The sequence below is a fragment of the Aquila chrysaetos genome, chromosome 21 (genome assembly GCF_900496995.4).
Source record: "Aquila chrysaetos chrysaetos chromosome 21, bAquChr1.4, whole genome shotgun sequence".
NCBI classification, from domain to species: domain Eukaryota; kingdom Metazoa; phylum Chordata; class Aves; order Accipitriformes; family Accipitridae; genus Aquila; species Aquila chrysaetos.
In genome coordinates, this window is record NC_044024.1 from 20,237,019 (window position 1) to 20,254,560 (window position 17,542).

General features: G+C 42.6%; 2 protein-coding genes across 5 annotated transcripts; one reads left to right on the forward strand and one right to left on the reverse strand.

The window, feature by feature from the left end:
- Positions 1–333: 333 nt before the first annotated feature.
- On the forward strand, positions 334–8,106 carry NXT2 (nuclear transport factor 2 like export factor 2). Of its 4 annotated transcripts, none has more exons than XM_041119102.1 (5): positions 365–442; positions 2,344–2,424; positions 2,652–2,738; positions 3,904–4,048; positions 4,921–5,033. In XM_041119102.1, the coding sequence occupies exons 1-5, from the start codon at positions 428–430 to the stop codon at positions 5,001–5,003; spliced, it is 411 nt and encodes a 136-aa protein (XP_040975036.1). In that variant the 5' UTR covers positions 365–427; the 3' UTR covers positions 5,004–5,033. The 4 variants fall into 4 exon arrangements, with proteins under 4 accessions (XP_029852943.1, XP_040975036.1, XP_040975035.1 ...); XM_041119101.1 differs by having other exon boundaries at positions 402–442; positions 4,965–8,106; XM_029997083.2 differs by lacking the exon at positions 2,344–2,424 and having other exon boundaries at positions 334–442; positions 4,965–8,106.
- Positions 8,107–12,429: 4,323 nt separating this feature from the next.
- KCNE5 (potassium voltage-gated channel subfamily E regulatory subunit 5) lies at positions 12,430–12,969 on the reverse strand. The gene has a single exon (XM_029997221.2). It carries the CDS (start codon positions 12,967–12,969, stop codon positions 12,622–12,624), a length of 348 nt encoding a protein of 115 aa, XP_029853081.1. The 3' UTR covers positions 12,430–12,621.
- Positions 12,970–17,542: the final 4,573 nt, after the last annotated feature.

Sequence of the window (17,542 nt, forward strand, 5' to 3'; positions counted from 1 at the left end):
GCGCTGGAGCTACCGTCAGACCTTCGCAGTGACCAAACAACTGTTGTTTCTCGAAGCAGGAGGAAGAAACACCTTTCTCCCGCCCTTCTCTGGAGACCGTTTCCCACCAGACCGCCTCACAGACGGGTGGGCACCGACCGACGGCCCACCCGCGCTCTACAAACGGTACAAAACGACGCCTTTGGCTTCCCTCTCCTCGCCCGAGCGCGGCTCGTTCTCGGACTAAACTCCAGCGACTGCGAGGACCGCGGACCCGATGTACAACGTTGACCCGAGGCCCGTTCTCACCCACCTCAGGCCGGCGGCGGGCGGCGGGGCGCGGGGGAAGCCTTTCGGTGCGGCGCCGCGGGCGGCCGGAAGTGGCGGACCCGAGCGCGGGGCACATCCGGCGCCCTCCCGCCGCCCGCGCGCTTCGCCTCCCTTCCCCATGGCCGCCTCTGTGGTGAGTCCCCGCGGCGCCGGGCCGGGCCGCTGAGAGCTTGGGTCGGGGCCGCCGTTCTGAGGCTGCGGAGGTGCTGAAACCGCGGGGAGGGTCGCCGGGGGTGCCAGGAGGTGTCCCGGCTGCGGGTGGGAGCGGGGAGGGAGGGAAGCCTCTCAGTGCAGGGGGGTGTGCGTGGCTCCTTCCCACCGGCCCCTCAGCCGCTGGCCGCTCCCGGGGCAGAGCCGGTGTCCGTGTGTCTGCGGCGGGTTCCCCCCCCACCCCCGCCGCCGTTCCAGCTTCGCTTCCAGCGGCCGCAGCATCCTTGTACAGGGGCCTGAGGGCAGGCAGTGGTTTGTGTGATGAGCCACCGTGTTTTGGAGAGGCCGTGTAGATCAGCTAACTTCTTGGAATTGTCGTCAGAGTCTTCAAGGGCTTTTTTTTTTTTTTTAGGTTGGTTGGTTGGGTTTTTAAGTTGCGGCTTTCCTGTTAAACACTAGGAAGAAAGATTCCCGAGTGAGGTGATTAGACATTGGAACAGGAGCCCGAAGGAACTGTGAAATCTCCATCCTCAGAGATGTTCAAAATGTGACTGGAGATAGGACCCTGAGCGGTCAGATCTACCTTTGACGTTAGATCAGGCTTTGAAGTTGGCTCTGCTTTGAGCTTGGATGTGGACCAGATGGCTTCCAGAAGTTTCTTTCAGCCTAAATTGTTCTCAGAATTTAAAAATGTGTTCCGGGCTTTGGTTATAAAGAACTTGCCCAGAGTATCAAAACTAACAAAGCTTATCTTCCATTTGACTTGTATTGCAGGTACCCTAACAGCTCATTCCAGTCTCCTGGTGTTTCTCTAATGCTCTCCCTCGCAGACATTCTGTGTGTTTGGCAGCTAAATGGCAATATGTTTGGCTGCTGGTTAGAAAGTTTACGTGTGCAAGTGTATGCTGGTTGGGAGGTAACAGCCATCTACCCTAAATAACATAACAGGCTGAGTTATAATCACTGTTCCCCTAGTGGGAGGTCCAATACTCTTTGTCTCCCGGTGCCAAAAAGTTTCTCTTGGCCCTTGCTGGAATACAGTGTCTTTAAGACTACTTGGTCATATTTGTTTGGAATTGGTCTGTGGGTTCAGAAATTGCTGGAGAAGATAGGAAGGTGAAGAGCAGGCTCGTATCCTTACAGAGGGAGATCAAAATAATAGTATGCAGTAACATGAGAGTATTTGGTTTTGTGGAGTAAGCAGGGATTATTTGATAGGCTGGTAAGTATTTTGCAGTATGGAGCTTTCTCTGAATGGAAGTGTTTCTTGTGGTAATACTAGAGGAATTCATGGTAGTTCTGGTTTATATTCATTAAAGACTGTCGAGAAAATGTAAGTAGTTAACTTGTGAAGTACTGATTGAGTTGCAAATATTGAGAATAAAATGCTGAAATAGAATAATGATAAATGATAATATTTTAAACAAAATATCATAACAGAACCAAATGCAGTTTTGTAGATGTATGGGCAGCAGAATCACTGCTTTCCAGGATGTCACAGTTCAGGGTCTCTAAGAGATCAAGGGCCAAACACGTAAACAAACTGACCAAATAACCAAAAGAGATCACAGTGCAGTAATGTGACAACAAAGGCTGTTACCTTTGGATGAATAAAATAGAGAGGTGTAATGAAAATAATGAGATGTGAGGAGAAGTGTTTGGTTTTTACCAAAAATATAGTGTGGATATAGCAGTGGAGTGATTGATACTGGAATACATCCAGCGTGTGTGCGTGTTCTCATTTTTATATCTATATATTATTAAATTTTACATATGTATATATAAATGTGTTTTTAAAAATGAGACTATGGTGGCAGTGTGATGGAGTTCTTGCTAATTTTCAGGAATATGTTGAATAAATTGTGTTCCTTGACTTTATTTCAGAACAGCCATCACAGCAACAAATATTTCACTGAGTACTCGCATGTTCACACCACTTGGAGCCAGCTGTCGCCCGTTTTCAATGTAAATGTTTACAATTTAAATACAATAAATTTATCAGCATTCAAAATGAATCCTAAAACAGTAACCTTGCTAAAAGCTGGTACCTCCTGCAAGTAGGAAAGGAGTTTGGAACCAATTTCAATGTTATTTGACATCATCTTTCAGTGAGGATGGAGAAGACCAAACAAAGTGATTTGGTTGCATAAAATTGCCTAACTCAAGTATTTGGTATGATTTCTTCTCTCCAGGATTTCAAAACCTACGTGGATCAAGCTTGTAGAGCTGCAGATGAATTTGTCAACATCTATTACGAGACAATGGATAAAAGAAGAAGGGTACGTAGATTTTTTTGACAATAGTTAGAACTGTCTTGTACATTTCTTGCTGGTTTTTCTAACTAGCGTTAGCCTTGAAAGCACCTGAAAGTTGTTTACCACGTATTGTATTGGCCAGGTTGGGACCTCTGTTCCTCTTAGACTGCCCTGTAGAGGATTCCTTACATTACTGTGTAGCATTGTTGTAAAAGGGGCCCTTTTAGAAAGTGCCTTAGACTTCTTCATGATAATAGTTCAGTTTGTGTCCAACTGTGTTTTACAGGTACAGGATTTGGTCCATACAGGCAGATAAAACTTGCTTTATTTGTCTCTGAGGTCAGGATTTAGCTTATTTTTTTCCAAACTTTTTTTATTAGCAGTTATTACTTCTGTTTCTGGGAGTCTTCAGGAGTGCCTGGGGATAAAATGGAAACAGCTCTATCTGGCTCTGAAAGTCTTCATGGACCACATTGATGTGGTATCATGCAATAGATATATGCACCAAAAGAGAGCTTTGGAGACTCTTCTTTGGAATTTTAAATGTGTTACAATTGTAATTTAATAATTTTAGATTATGTGAAAATATCAGGAGTTGCATGTTACTTCATAGTCACTTTGCAAAGTAGATTAGGCAGAGATGTTTCAACAGCCTGAAAGAGAGTTAGGCAGTTACTCAACTGTTACAGCTTATGAAACATTTGGGAAGTTCTGGTCTGCTGCTGCAGATAACTGTCCTTTTTAAGTTTCTACCGTTCCTGGTCTTGTCAGCTGTTTTTTTTTTTACCTGAAATTATCCTTTTCTGAAATAATCTGTGTTCTATGCGCACACACCCCCGAAAAAAAAAATCAGCAATAAACTTTCTGCAAAGGTAGCACTATCCTTTTGTTAGCAACTGGTTCAGTTCTATCATTAGCTGTGTTGAAAGAATCTCATCAGTATTTAAATTTGGAGGCATATGAGTCACTATGCAACTTATAAAAGAGAATATGTTCAGTTATTTTTAATCCTTGGTCAGGAGCACTAATTGTTATAAGGAGCTAATATTTCAGGAGGGCATTTTATCTATCACAGTAACAGAAGAATCAATAATTCACAACATAAGGATTTAAAGAATATTGTTTTGTGTGTTGTCCATTGTATGTGCTTACACATTTTCCCCAAATATGTATATTCATAATCACTCAGGCTTTAACAAGACTTTATTTGGACAAAGCAACGTTAGTTTGGAATGGTAATGCAGTGTCCGGGCAAGAAGAACTGAATAAATTTTTTGAAATGTTGCCATCTAGTGAATTCCAGGTTAATATGTTGGACTGCCAGCCCGTTCACGGTAAGGTTGTATTACAATTTACTTATTTATTTTTCAGTCTTTTTGTAACTGTTGAAAGTGAACTGCAATTATAATAGTGCTTAATACTTCTCTTGGAACAAGGTTAGAGAAAATACTGCGGGTTGAAATGTCAAGTTGTGCATAAGTAAAGCACAAATCAAGAGGTGCAGCAACTCCACACTTTCTCATGTCTGGGAAAATATTTTAAGGACTTTTTTCTTAAGATAGTATTCAAACGTGATGTATTTTTATGTATTGAAAAAGTCTGGCTTATCAGGTTATGTTGTCCTTGACAATCTCTAAGTCAAGAGACCTCTACTGTAGACTCTGATACTGACGTGCAGTATAATGTGGAACAAATCATTAACCTGTGTGTACTTTGATTTCTTTACATCTAGAATAGATGTAAAGTTCTTCAGATTTCTGATTAACAATTGCTAATGAAAGGCTTACATAATTGAGAAGTTAATAAATTCCTTCTAATAGATATTTTGGGAATCTGAGGAAGAAGCCTGTGGTCGAGGACGCTTGCTTTGCTCTGCTGTGAAAAAGATATAATCTCTGATAGCAGGGGAAAAAAGTGTATGCAACTTGCTAAATATAAATATATATATGTATATCTCAAATAACGGGAGCTTATTCTAAGCAAAAACTTGGGTGTTCATTATAGTGCTCTAAAATGAACAACATGAGATGAAAATGGAAAAGCCATTAAAAAGCAGTGTCGGTGAGCAAATACACCATTGTCTGTATAGAAATGATGCAATAAAACTGTACTTTTCAGGGGTGTGTAACAAATTGTTAGCCTATAACTAGTATAATCAGAATTGAATGAAACTTCTGTGTATGTTTCCTACTTCTTTACCTGTTAGCCTTTGTTCGAGTTGTTTTCTTTGTACTTTTTCTCCTTGTGAAGAGCAAGCTACTCAAGGCCAGACAACAGTCCTCGTGGTGACAAGTGGGACAGTAAAATTTGATGGTGACAAGCAGCGCTACTTCAATCAGAACTTCTTGCTGACAGCACAAGCCACACCTACCAACACAGTGTGGAAGATCGCCAGTGACTGTTTCCGCTTTCAGGACTGGGCCAGTTAGTGAGGATTGCCTACGGGAAGTGACCTCTCTCATTCGACATGTTGAAGTTAGCTGTACGGACAGCCGTTCTCCACGTATGGGAAACGCTAACTCTTCGTGTTGCAGCTGTCATTCTGGAAGGTCTACAGACGTTTCGGAGTTGATCCCAATGACCATGGGTTTAGTAGTAAACAATCATAAAACGTGAGAGGTTGCTTGTGTTAGTTGAACGTAATAAAATGCTCAAGGCAGTGAGGTGTGTTGGAATCATTCCTAAAATGCCTTATAAGCAGCTATGCTGCCACTTCCAGACTTCTTGTGTGTAATGCTGAAACTCTACTATTTGAACACAAAATCCTCTTAATGTACAATTCTGACCAAACATGTAATTTTTTCAACTTGAAAAGATCTGATTTTACAGTAGCATCTTCCCTCTTTTGGAGAAGATGCTCGTGACGTGTAGATAGAGTTCTTAAAGCTACCTACTCTTGGTTGTAAGAGGCTAGGAAGGATTGACAATGATTTCTACTGTTTGTGAAAGTAGCAAATACAGCTCCTCAGTGTGTAATCTCTCAAATAATCCATTGGAAAGCTAATGTTACCGTCTCTGATATGAAAGGACTAAATAGTCTCATCAGGTTTCCTTTTGGCTTAAGCTTCTCAGCCTTTGGTTGTAGTTAATTTGCATTGATCCATACGTAGGACATGCTGAATGATTCAGAGCTCCTGTGCCAACAGTTCTTCTCTCATGCACCTGAAGGACTTCAAACTGATTATTTTTCTTTTGAAGTCTTACAGTGTAAGAAATAGGTCAGTTACATTGTTTCTGTTTGCTTTAACTGTAAATTCTGTTGCCATGCAGTTTGGACTATTTTTCCCATATTCAGTCTGCAGGTTTTGATTCCCTACTGTCTTTTCAGGAAACACTATAGTAAAAAAGTGGCACTGAAAGTGTGCATTACTGTGAAGCCTTCAATTTTTCTCTTCAGTACTGTTATTCAGAGCAGGTGCTTTGATTATTTTCAACTTAGAAGAACAGCTCTGAACACAAATACCATCCTCCTCTCGTGCAGATTTTTGCTGTAGTTTTCATGTTCTTTTTAAATATTGCCTTTAATTATTGATTCTGGGGGTTTTGTGTGTCTTTAAATTTGCAGTTTAAAGCTTTCAGCTGCTTTAAAATAGTTTTCAAGACTGCAGGTTAAGACTGTCCATCTTAACTTGGGAACTTAAGAGTAAATCTGAATATCAGCAGATTTGTTTCAAACTGGTACATTTATTTGAAGCTGAGTAAAAAAATATATCAAAGTTTAGCTATATATGTGAGAGTGTAGTTGCTTGTAACTGAAAATACATGAGGGGAACTTGTAACGCTGATCTTAATATGTGTTGCAAAGACAGCAGCAACCTGAATACAAAACCAGTTACGATTGTAGCTCACTTGTTTTTATGACTTAAATCAGGAAAACTGTGAAAATGAACAATGTCTAACTTGTGTAAAACATCTTAAAAAATCTGTAGTTTGCGGTATAATCCCACAAATAATGGGATGTTTAAGTGGAATGGGTAATTTTATTTCCTTTTAAGGCACTCTAGTCTTTACATCAGTAAGTTAGAATTAGTAACCTGTCTCTATTCAGAAGCTGTTTATGTTCTGAACTATTGTGTAACTGTTTTTCAGCCTGAAGAATATGAATTCCTGCAAAACAATGCAAGAAGTCCAGAATTTTTGAAAACTGTAACTACATTGTTATTTCTGTATGTAGTGAAGAAGGAGTCGCTCTATTTAATTACTGTTTGTTCTTAACAGAATATGCGAGGTTCATATATTTGTATTTCTTCTAGAAGTTTGAAAAGAAAACTTAACCCTAAATTTGCCTGTTAACTGATACAGCATTGTTGAACTGTGACAGTGGCATGGTGTGCTCTTCTGTTTTTTTTAATTTGCTGTTGATGATATAAGTAGTGTTACAGATCTGCTTTGCATACACAAAACAGGTTTTGACTTTTGAAATGTAGTAATGGGTGCAACTGTAGCATTTGCTTGTTGAACTTTGAAGGCAGTCACCAGAAGACACACTTTTATCTGTACCTGATAAGCTTGTCCTGGAAATAAATACTTATCAGGTATTTTTATTCAAGTTTTAATTTGTATAGTAGTTTTTAAGCTTTTTCTAGGCAGATTGGGAAATTTAGAATATATGAGGCAATGATTCAATCAAATGTTATTCTTCTCAGTTATTTTCATGTTATTCAAATGCAGGCTGCTTTTAAATCTGACTTCTGCAATTAATATTAAAAAACCCCAAACAAACAAAAAAAAGCCACCACTACCTGGAACATTACTTAGGAAGCTTACTATCTGGCCTAGCTGGACAAACACAGTTTAAACTCTTACTTAGTAAGATGTATAGTTGGAATTGGACTTGGTGTGCATACAGGGTTTTTTGGAGAGAAGTTAGCAGAAGAGAACCTAGAAATGCTTTTTATTCTGTTCAGTACAAAACCATCCGGATGGTTTAGTGTTCCTTGTTGCTGATTCTGCTCTAATATCTGAAATTTACAACAGGTGTCTATAAAGTGAACATGTTTATGCTCTAAACTGTAAATGGGAGTTAATACTACCATTTTTTGCTGTTTGATACCAAGTTACTAACGTACAACTGGTTGGTGAAACAAAGCCAGCTGAAGAGCTAAGCACTTCCACATAATAAATTGTGGCTACTGAAGACTTGATAGATCTTCTCTTTTGTGTATATTCCCTGTATTGTCTGTCTTAGTCACTGTGTTTATGTTGCTTTGTTCTTTTGGCATACTACAGTTAAATTGACTTAAAATACTTGTGCTGTTCCTTGGACTGGAGAAAAGTGACTTGTTCAGATGGTATGAATGATTTGTTCTGATAGTTTTGATATGCATATGCTTCCTTATCCTGCTTGGAGAAAAGCACGTTATAAATAAATACTGTTTTATCAGTAAAGTAACTTTCTACATTTGAATATATTTTGTAAGTTTTTGAAATTGTTTAAGACCTGTTGTAAGATTAATTTAAAAAAAAACAACCTACCTGATGTTCTACTTTTTTATTATTATTATTAGCAGTTTTCATAGTTTGTTCTTATGATATTAAAAGTGCAAGAAGTAATTTGTGGCTTCCTTATCTTTATGACTTGTGTTCTAGGTATGAGTTATGTGTTCTGATTGTTGCAGCATGGTGCTGGGGCACTGCAGAGCGGGCTGGCTGTGAGCTCTTTGTCAGCGCTGCAGTAAAATGTGGCTGGAATAACCACCCTATAGCAAATGCCTCACCAAGAGCACTGTCAGGCAGTAAAGGGTGTTGAACTGGCTAGAGTAACAATCTCAAATTGACGTTTCCCTCTCAAATTTACTGAAGTTTAGACTGCTGTCCAAAAAATACCTGAAGTCAAACAAAACTTCTGGCAGATCCTTGGACTGTAAATATTTTCACAGAGAGCATATTGTTGTGCCTCTGCTGTTTCTCTGCTAAGAAGAAATGAAACACTCAAATGTGGAATGGTTCACATGACAACTCTGGTGATTTATTAGCTTTATTTTGCTGTTTAAAACATCAAATTACTAATGAACATTTACAGGGTGTAGACAGCAGATTTTAGTTGGTGGCAATGAAAAGATGGGGATGCTAATGCAAGGTCAACAGTTACGTGGAAACAGACATTGTTCTAGAAACAATGTGAAATATGTTGTAAAGTTCTTGCTGTGTTTGAAGGTGTAGATTTCAGTGAGGTTTTGCAAGCAGCCACTTTTTGTGATGATCCTGAGGAAGGCTCTGACAGCTGATGCAGTGTAAAGGTTTAGGAGTGCTGGGGAAAATAAATCACAGTTAGGGCCAAAACAGAAGATATTTTTGCATGCATGTTGAAAGCGAATCCAGAAATTGCTCTTTCAATATTCTCCCTGGGCTGATGAAAAGAATAGTTAAGTCTTTCTAAACAAGCTTTTCTTTTCTGGTCTTAACTGAGAAGAAGTAGGTCATTGATAGCTGAGCTTATTCCTTCAGAAGGCTGGGTTTAATAATATAAATAAATCTATCTTGTTATCTTTTGTGTCCAGTGATTGAATGGACTACGGCGACTAAATGGCCATTTTGCCCTGCATCGGTAATACAGGTGCCTTAGAATATACTATTGATGGAAAAAAGTGTGTTGAATTTCAGTGGCTAATTTTTGTTTTCTTACAATCTAATTCAGTTCAGTCCCAGTGGGTTTGCAGCTTCATGGTTTTTTAAGGTTTCCAACCAGTACACAATGTATTGGACTTACTAAAACAAACAAAAATAAATGAATGTTGCTGCTGGGCTTAATACTTATTTATCGAGGTCTCTGTATGCCACAATATGAATTCCTGTTGGGCGTTCGAGTACTTTGGTGTGTGTATTCGTGCCAACAGAGTAAGAATGAACTCAGTGTGAACTTACATTACTGGCTCTGCAATATAACCTTCTGTCAGCTACAGCATGTTCCTAGGTTCTGAGTGTTTAAAGCAGACTTTTCTTCAGAACATGGCACATCCGTGCTGAATCCTTAGGCTCATCTGGATGGAACAATCCATAGGGGCACTGTGAGTTCTTGTGTGTAACTGAATTGATTTAGGAGGCTTGAATTCCTAACGGACTGACGTTTTGCTACTCTGAAAGGCTTAATTTTATTTTTTATTTTCTCCCAGCCCTGGGGCAGTGCTGCTTGGTAGGGCAGTCTAACCTGGTTTCGTAGGGTTCCTGTTCCCAGCTGAACTCTACGGGTGTTGCTTTCATTGGAAAATCTGAGGGGTTCATTCAAGTGGATAGTGCTGTTGTCAGTTAGAGTTCCATAGGACTCTTAACTCCCCTCTATAACTATTCCATGGTACACTTTCCTCTTTAATTTGTGATTTAACAGAGTTTAGAACAGTATGTGGACTGTAACAAAAAATGGTACTGTGTGTTTATGGGAAAAAGATAAACTGTATTAAGCATATCTGTATGTATGGTGTATATCTTGTTCCAGTGTAAACTACAGTTAATCCACGATGATGTTATCTTATTTAAACATCTGTTTGAACTGTAAGAATAGATGAACTGATGTAAATCACAGATTACTACAGTTCACTGAGACCTTGTGATTCTTTCAGTTATTGAAAGGTACAGATAGAACAGGAGATAATTAGAATTAGATGCTTTGTTAGTTACTTGGCAGGAGGTCTTGTGCTTTCTGTATTTGTGAACTGTCTAATGAAAGGTAAACTTTTTCACAAGGGTAGCCCCTTTTTTTTTTTTTTTTTTTTTTTAGGTAGGACCCAAATACAGTATGTTGCACATACTTTGTGTTTTGGGGGGGGAGAGAAATGGATTATGAAGGTACGTAATCAGTGGTATTTGTTGGACACTGACTCAGAGGGACTGCCACAACAAGCTTTCAGCTTTGTCTACAGAATGAAGCAGTGGAAAGCAGTTAGTCACCAGGTGATATTAAATACAATGTGTTAAGCACACATTTTAGTGTCCAGTGCATTTAATGTGTGCAGATCTCTCAAGAACACTGGAACAGTCCTTCCCCTATACTTGTCTAATCTGTCTGAGTTCAGGGGTAGCAGTTAGCACTGTAGTTCCTGAACACTTTCTAAGCTGTTAGTCTGTAATGCCTCTTAGAGGCCAGAGTCCTGCTGATGGGCAGTGGTCAGGCAAGAAAAAGAGAAGTTAATCACTGAGGTTAAAATAAAAGGGTTTGAGATATGCGTAATGATTCCCTCTTTCTTACAGGGGGAAACATTGGTTGTGGTCAGCCTAATTCTGATTGTACCAAAGGAAATCCTCACAGAAAATCTTCTAGTGGGGCTGATACACTGTTTTAGTTATCCCAGTGTGAAATTTCATTAGACAGTCAGCTTCTGCAGCTTAAAATATATATTTATATGTGCATATATATATATATTGCTTATGGCTCATCAAAAAGTCGAGGTTGAAGTTAGCACTTGCATTTTCCAGAGATACTGTCTGAATCCCTGCAGATGGAGGTAGCTGACTAGAACTTTTACTGTTGTCTAACTGCTTGACAGGGGATTTTAAGAATATTGGCAGTTTGTTGGTTTCTCTGACATCCTTTTCCCCACACGATGCTAACTACTGCGTTTTCTTTGCTGAGCTAAAGATTTTGCATACATCTACTGATAGAACGCTGGCATGTAGTACTATTGCATGTACTCCCATTGAAATTGTTTCTGGAGCTTGAATTTTTTCCCTGCCCCATACTTTTCAATTATTAAAATGTCTAAGTATTCACAAGATACTGTTTGATATGTAATGATACTTTATAATTTGGTCTGTGGATATTGTGGTAGTTTTCTACAGTGACAAAGCTGACTTGGTAATGGCCGGTCCTCTCAAGGGTTTGTTTTTTTTTTTTAAACTCATCACTTGAGGTATTCAGTTTACAATGATTTCGCACAGTTATAGTAGAGATAGCAAGATGCAGTAGTTGCCAAATATAGGAAAGCCGTTCTGCTGTGGAAAGAACAGGCACGAGTGTTAGGAAACCAAAGTCTACAACATAAAAATCTCTCCTACTTTGAATTTAATGTCAAAGCTTCTTTTGCCTGCAGTGTGGTTTGGGTAAAATCCAAGTAGTAGTTTGGATTGTGTAGTGCAGCATTGCTAGTGAAGGTACTTGTTCCTTGGAATTGTTCACTAATCTTTATCTGAAAAAAAAAAAACAACAACAAAAAAAAAACAAACCAAGAAATGATAGACTATGAACGTGGCTGGAACATCAGGCACAACCTTTGCCTGCCTAGCTTTTTTTGTAGAAAGCGTACGCTGTGTGTTGTTTTAATCTTCAGGTTTAACTTGTACAAAGACAGCCGTGGAACCGCGCGTCTCCGCGTGGGGAAGGACGTTCCCGACGGCTTCGGCAGTTCGTGTGCGTGGGCAAAGCCCCGGTGCCGCGGTGGCCGGGGCGCCGGGCTTTCCGCGTGGGAACACCTTCGCTTTCTGAGCTCTTTTTGGCGAGTGCTCCCACGTAAGCCAGACCAACCTTGCTGTGACAGAACGAGACCCGACCCTCCCCATCGGCTGTACCTGGCGTAACTCTCGGCGCTCGGAACCGGCAGGAGGGCGCGTCCCACAACGGCGGCCGAGCCCGAAGGAACTTGGGTCCGGAACGGCGGCCGAGCCCGAAGAAGGAACTTGGGTCCGGAACGGCGGCCGAGCCCGAAGAAGGAACTTGGGTCCCGAACGGCAGCCGAGCTCGAAGAAGGAACTTGGGTCCGGAACGGCAGCCGAGCCGCTTTGAAGGGACGCGGAGCGCTGCCCGCAGCAGCGGCCCTGCGCGGGGCGGGTAACGAGGTGGAGCACACGCCGATTTTAAGGACGGCGACCTTAAACCGAGCTCTAAAGACGACTGATGAGAGAGAGGCCTCCGGACGCGCGCGGTGCGGGCGTTTATTGTGGAAAAAGCGGTACAAATCAGCCCGGGCGCGGGCCGCGCTCACATCAGCCGCTGGCCCTCGGCGGGGCCGCCCTCCTCGGCCGGCTGGCCCGGGCCGCCGCCGCCGCCGCGGCCCCAGTCGCGTTCGATGTAGAGGTGGTAGGGATCGTGCTTGGACTCCAGCTTCCGCGAGCGGGTGTAGGCCAGGATGAGCCCCCCGGCCAAGCAGCCGTAGAAGATCATGATGAGCAGGATGTACAGCGAGGCGTCTCCCCCCGGACCGGACCCGGAGCGGGAGCCGGACTCGAACCCGGATCCCGCCGCGCTGGCGTTCCCGCCGCCGCCGCGCAGCTCCCGCAGCAGCGCGCCGAGCAGCGCCTGCAGCCGCCGCGGCTCGCTGCAGTTCATGGCCCGGCCGCGGCCGGAGCGCGGCTCCGCTCCGCTCCGCTCGGCCGGAGCCTCGGAAGGAGCCGCTGGAAAACGGGCTTCGCGCTCCCGTCCTCAATTAGCGCTGGGGCCAGCGTCTGGGAGCTGATTGGAGAAGCTGTGTCCGTACCGGTGGGGGGGGGGGAGCTCGGAGTACCGCGCCGGCAGTGCAGGTTAAACGGCTTGGGCGACGAACCGCAGGACCGAGCCCCTCTGCTCGAGAGGCGGCAGCCGCAGCCGGGCTGCCTGGGCACCTCTGACCTGCCTCTGCGAGATCCAGCCTCCTCCCAGGCAGGGAGGAAAGAGCCTGGTGTTTGAAAAGGCTGATTCCGCTTCCTCACGGTGCCCAGTTTCATTCAAATGCACGCTCCCACGCTAGAAGGGATAAAGTGATCTAAATCTGTCCCAAAGGTGCAGCTGGAAAAAAGCAATCACGCAGAAAACAGCTGAGCAGTCAGCGTGCCTCTGCCCCTGGGAGGAGGTCCTGCGCAGGTGAGACTGCTGAGCCCTGCTCAGCACCAGCTGGGCTCCTTCTCCTCTGGGAGGGAACGGTGAGAGAACTGAGAAAAATCTCCGCTTGGAGAACAGCGTGAACTTGAGATCCCTTTACAGGCTCCCTGAGTTACAGAAGCGAGACCTTCCACGAAAGTAAATTCTTAGGAAAATCCACATCCACCAAAATAAAGCCAGGAAGGAGCCGGGTCTAGTCACTTGAGCCTTGGCAGCTTACCAGTCCCGTTGCAGGGCTCTGTGGCAAAGCCCACGGGCTTCTGAGCCTCGCTTGCCCAGGCAGCCTGGCAGAGCCGTGCGGGACCTGCTGCTCCGTGGACGCGGCTGCCCTGCGGAAGAGCCCTCACCCAGCACCGCGCTGATGAAACCGCGGCAGATCGACACAGAAGGCCCTGGGCAGGCTCGCGGAGCGGGTTTGCTCTCGAGGGGCACGTAACGGAGAAAAGCAAGGAAGTGTTGCAAGGAAAGGTGGAGGCACAGGAGATTAAGCAGCAGCAGCTGTGGTGGTCAGACACCCAGAGGCAGAATTAATTGGAGTAATTAAAACAATTGGTAATTAGCTGAAGAGGGTCTGTTCCTTGAGCAGAAAGGCCTGGAGAGGACTGAATGTTAGTAGGCTGGGTTTTTGGCTGTTCCTGGTATGTCTGTGCCAGAGAGGGTCCTGAGGCTGCAGCAGACAGGCAAGTTTTCATCTTTTTTTTTTTTTTTTTCCCCCTCCCAAAGCTCTGTGCCCATAGTTATGGGGTTTTTGAAATCCTATGAATGTTCCAAGGGCCTCGGATTTTTCCTGCTCCCAGGTTGTTTATCTGGTAACTTTTTAAATTCAGTTGTCATCGTGCTTATAGTTGAATGTGGCAGTTGCACGTGTTGTAGATTCACAGTCTCTCCAGCGTTGAGAGTCGTTTTTACACTGTCCAGTTTCTTTGCCCATTTCCAGGCGGTGGCATGGGCTGATGATCATTGTGTTCTGTCCCATTTTCCTCTCATTGCTTTCAGGGAAAAGGATGTATTTTAACAGCAGACCAGAAGGAGTGCCCCTCTGTAAGGGCAGCTGGAAAGGCAAGTTGGCGTGGTATTGACTTGGGCTTTTCTGTGTGAATGACATTAGGCAAGACTGCGGTCCTGCTGGGTGAAGTTCTGAAAGAATAGCAGCTGCTTTTCCATAATGCTTCTCTTTTAAGTCTTTAAGTTGCTCCAGAAGAAGACACTAGTAATAAATGGGATGTTTCCGCAACAATATATTCTCCCTCTTCTTCCCCCCTCCCCCCCTCCGCCCTTAGGAGCTGCAATTCATTACTTCTTATTTCTGTATCAGCAAAATACAACTGAGAAACCCTCTGGTTACGATCTCCACTCCCCCCCCCAGCATCAGTGGAATTTACCAGCTATAGGGTACGAGCAAGACATTGCTGCCTAGTCAGTAAGACGTGTTTCTGTTGTACATACAGGTGGGTTTTCTTCTCTTATGAGTCCTTTTACAAAATCATGTCTCTTAAGCAAAGTTTTGGGCTCGGATAATGTTGCGGGCATCTTGCTTTTTCATTATGTATGGGTGACCTACTGAAAGTGTATTGGTGGCTAGACAACGGAAATAAAATAGCAAATACAATAGATCATAGTTTTTACTAGTTAGAAGGGCTGAGTATCCATTTAGAATCTCAAGAGAACCAAAAACCAGGCTGATAATTTTTCCTCACATAGCACCAGGTTTTGATTTGCTTTTCTATAGTATGTTTTTTGTTGGTGTGAACTATTTTCTTGGTATCTTTCCTCTGAAAGTAAGGACTCTGCTTGCCAGTAAATGCTTAGGATGGGCTGTATGTAGGTTAAAACTGAATCAGACTGACTTGTTAGAAATACAGCTTGGGTTGTGGTGTAGCATTTGTTCACAGAGCTCCTTAAGAAGTCACTGTCACCACCCGTGCATTTCCACTCCTCGCAGCAACATCATTTATCATTATTGTGCTATGGCAAGTGTTCAGAGCAGAGATACAGGTTTTAAAAACAACAAGGGGAAAAAAAGTCACAAGGTGAGAGTTACACTATTACATAAGAGGCAAATATGTTCTGGAAGGGAGTGAAGTTAGAGGCTTTGGGAGGTAATTGCCCTCAGCTGTATAGGGCAGGGGAGCGGGTATTGTATTTTGAACACAGGGACAGAGTGGCCCTGCTTAAATGGCCCTGATAAAATTTCATAAAAACAGGCTCATCGGGAGAGATTGTGTTTGCCTAGACTTGGAAGACAGAAAGTGAAGTAGGGCAGGCAGCTATAGAGCACAGTGATCCATTTTTCAATGTTCACTCCCTGGGGGAGCACTGTAAGTAACAAGCTGATCTGTATCCAACAGGAAAGGTTTAGGTCAGGTACTGTGTTGTTTAAAACAAATAAAAACCCCAGCAACACCTCCCAGGGCTGGAACTTTCGTTAAGTGCTGAATCAATATGTGGACTCACTACCCGAAGTCATAGTTGGGCTCGTTTTATTCTTAAATAGGCTCAATGATACCATAGGCCTGTTTCAAATCAAGAAGTGCTAAATTACTTCCCCCACCACTTCCTTATCTGTGATTTAAGTTTTACTTTTTAAAAACACATCTCTTTGCTTTAGCATTTTAATGATATGAGATCATGTCTTGGAGTGACAGGTATTCATGCTCAGGGTCTGGATTTTCAGAAATAATGGGGATGGCGTAGATGTGGTGGTCACACTTCTGTAATTGAAGACAGGTGAGGGTAAATGCAGGAATAAGCATGTGTAACAAACACATGGTGACTGCTGGCATCTGTTAATATTCATCGTTAACCAGGTTATTGGTGTTTCGAAACAGGAGAACAGAAAAATGCAACAGGTTTTGTTTGATTGGTTGGGTTTTTTAAAAGCATAGGTGAGGACTCTGAGATCAGACACTGCACCCAGAGCTCCGTTTGTCTAATTTAATTAGCATTGGTCTAATGTCAAGACTACACGCTTCCAACTGAAGACAGTTTTGGACAGATTACCTATGATAATCAGCTGCGTTAAAACACTTTTATCAATACAGAATGGATCCAATTTTCTTCAAAACCTGTCTCTCCCCAATAAAGTTGTAGCAAGATTTTAGATATTACAGCTCCCGGTAGCAAAGCAATAGTGCAAACACCAGCCCATTTCTGTCAGAACTCATTCAAATTAAATTATGTGAAAATGACAGGCCAACAACAAATGTGTATTTAGTATAGTCAGCCCTATTCCTCCATGGCTGATGTAATCCTATTGTGTTTAAAAAAAAAAAAAAAAGCCATCAATAATCTACTTTGCAGCAGCAGCGAGTTAACTGGAGTTGTGTTTTGTTTGTTAATCCAGGCAAGGTCATGCTACTGTAGAATACCTGAGTTTTACTCTGTGTGCATCATCCAGAACTCCATGTAAGCAGTGACTGCAAGTTTTACTGATTGTATGTTGTAAATCACTTCTGTGGCATCTTATGTGAAAGAAGCATGAGACTTGTTATTTTTAAGCTTCTAATGTTTAAATTTTAGCCTCCAAAAGGGAAACTGATTTACTCTCATGTAAGTAGAGCTTAGCTGTTAGGCAGGCTCAGTTAAAACAAAAAAACCCAAATACACAATGAGAATTTTTTTCTTGCGTTGCATGTAATTGCAGAACATTGCTGATTTATCATTAGAATACAACGTAGTTATTTGAAACCATCATTCTGGGATGTGGTAGATTTGGAGGGGGGCGGGGGGTTGACTGAAAATTAGTGACCCGTGTTCTCAACTTGTGTCCTGTTCCTTATACAGCCAGAAAGCATTTGATGGGAACTGCAGCCTAACGTACTGGCTTACCTGGCAGGCAGCTCTCTACATCATGTTACGCTCAAAGTTCTCTGATGTTGTAATGGGCACTAAAATTGCATTGGGTTGGTTAAATACCACCTCGCCTACTCTTAAGGCAGTAACTTATTACTTTTGCTGTTCATACTTTTTTTTTTTTTTTCCTTGCAAGCCATTTAATGACATCTTACTGTGACGTGCAGCATTACTGCTGCATTTTGTGCAGGAA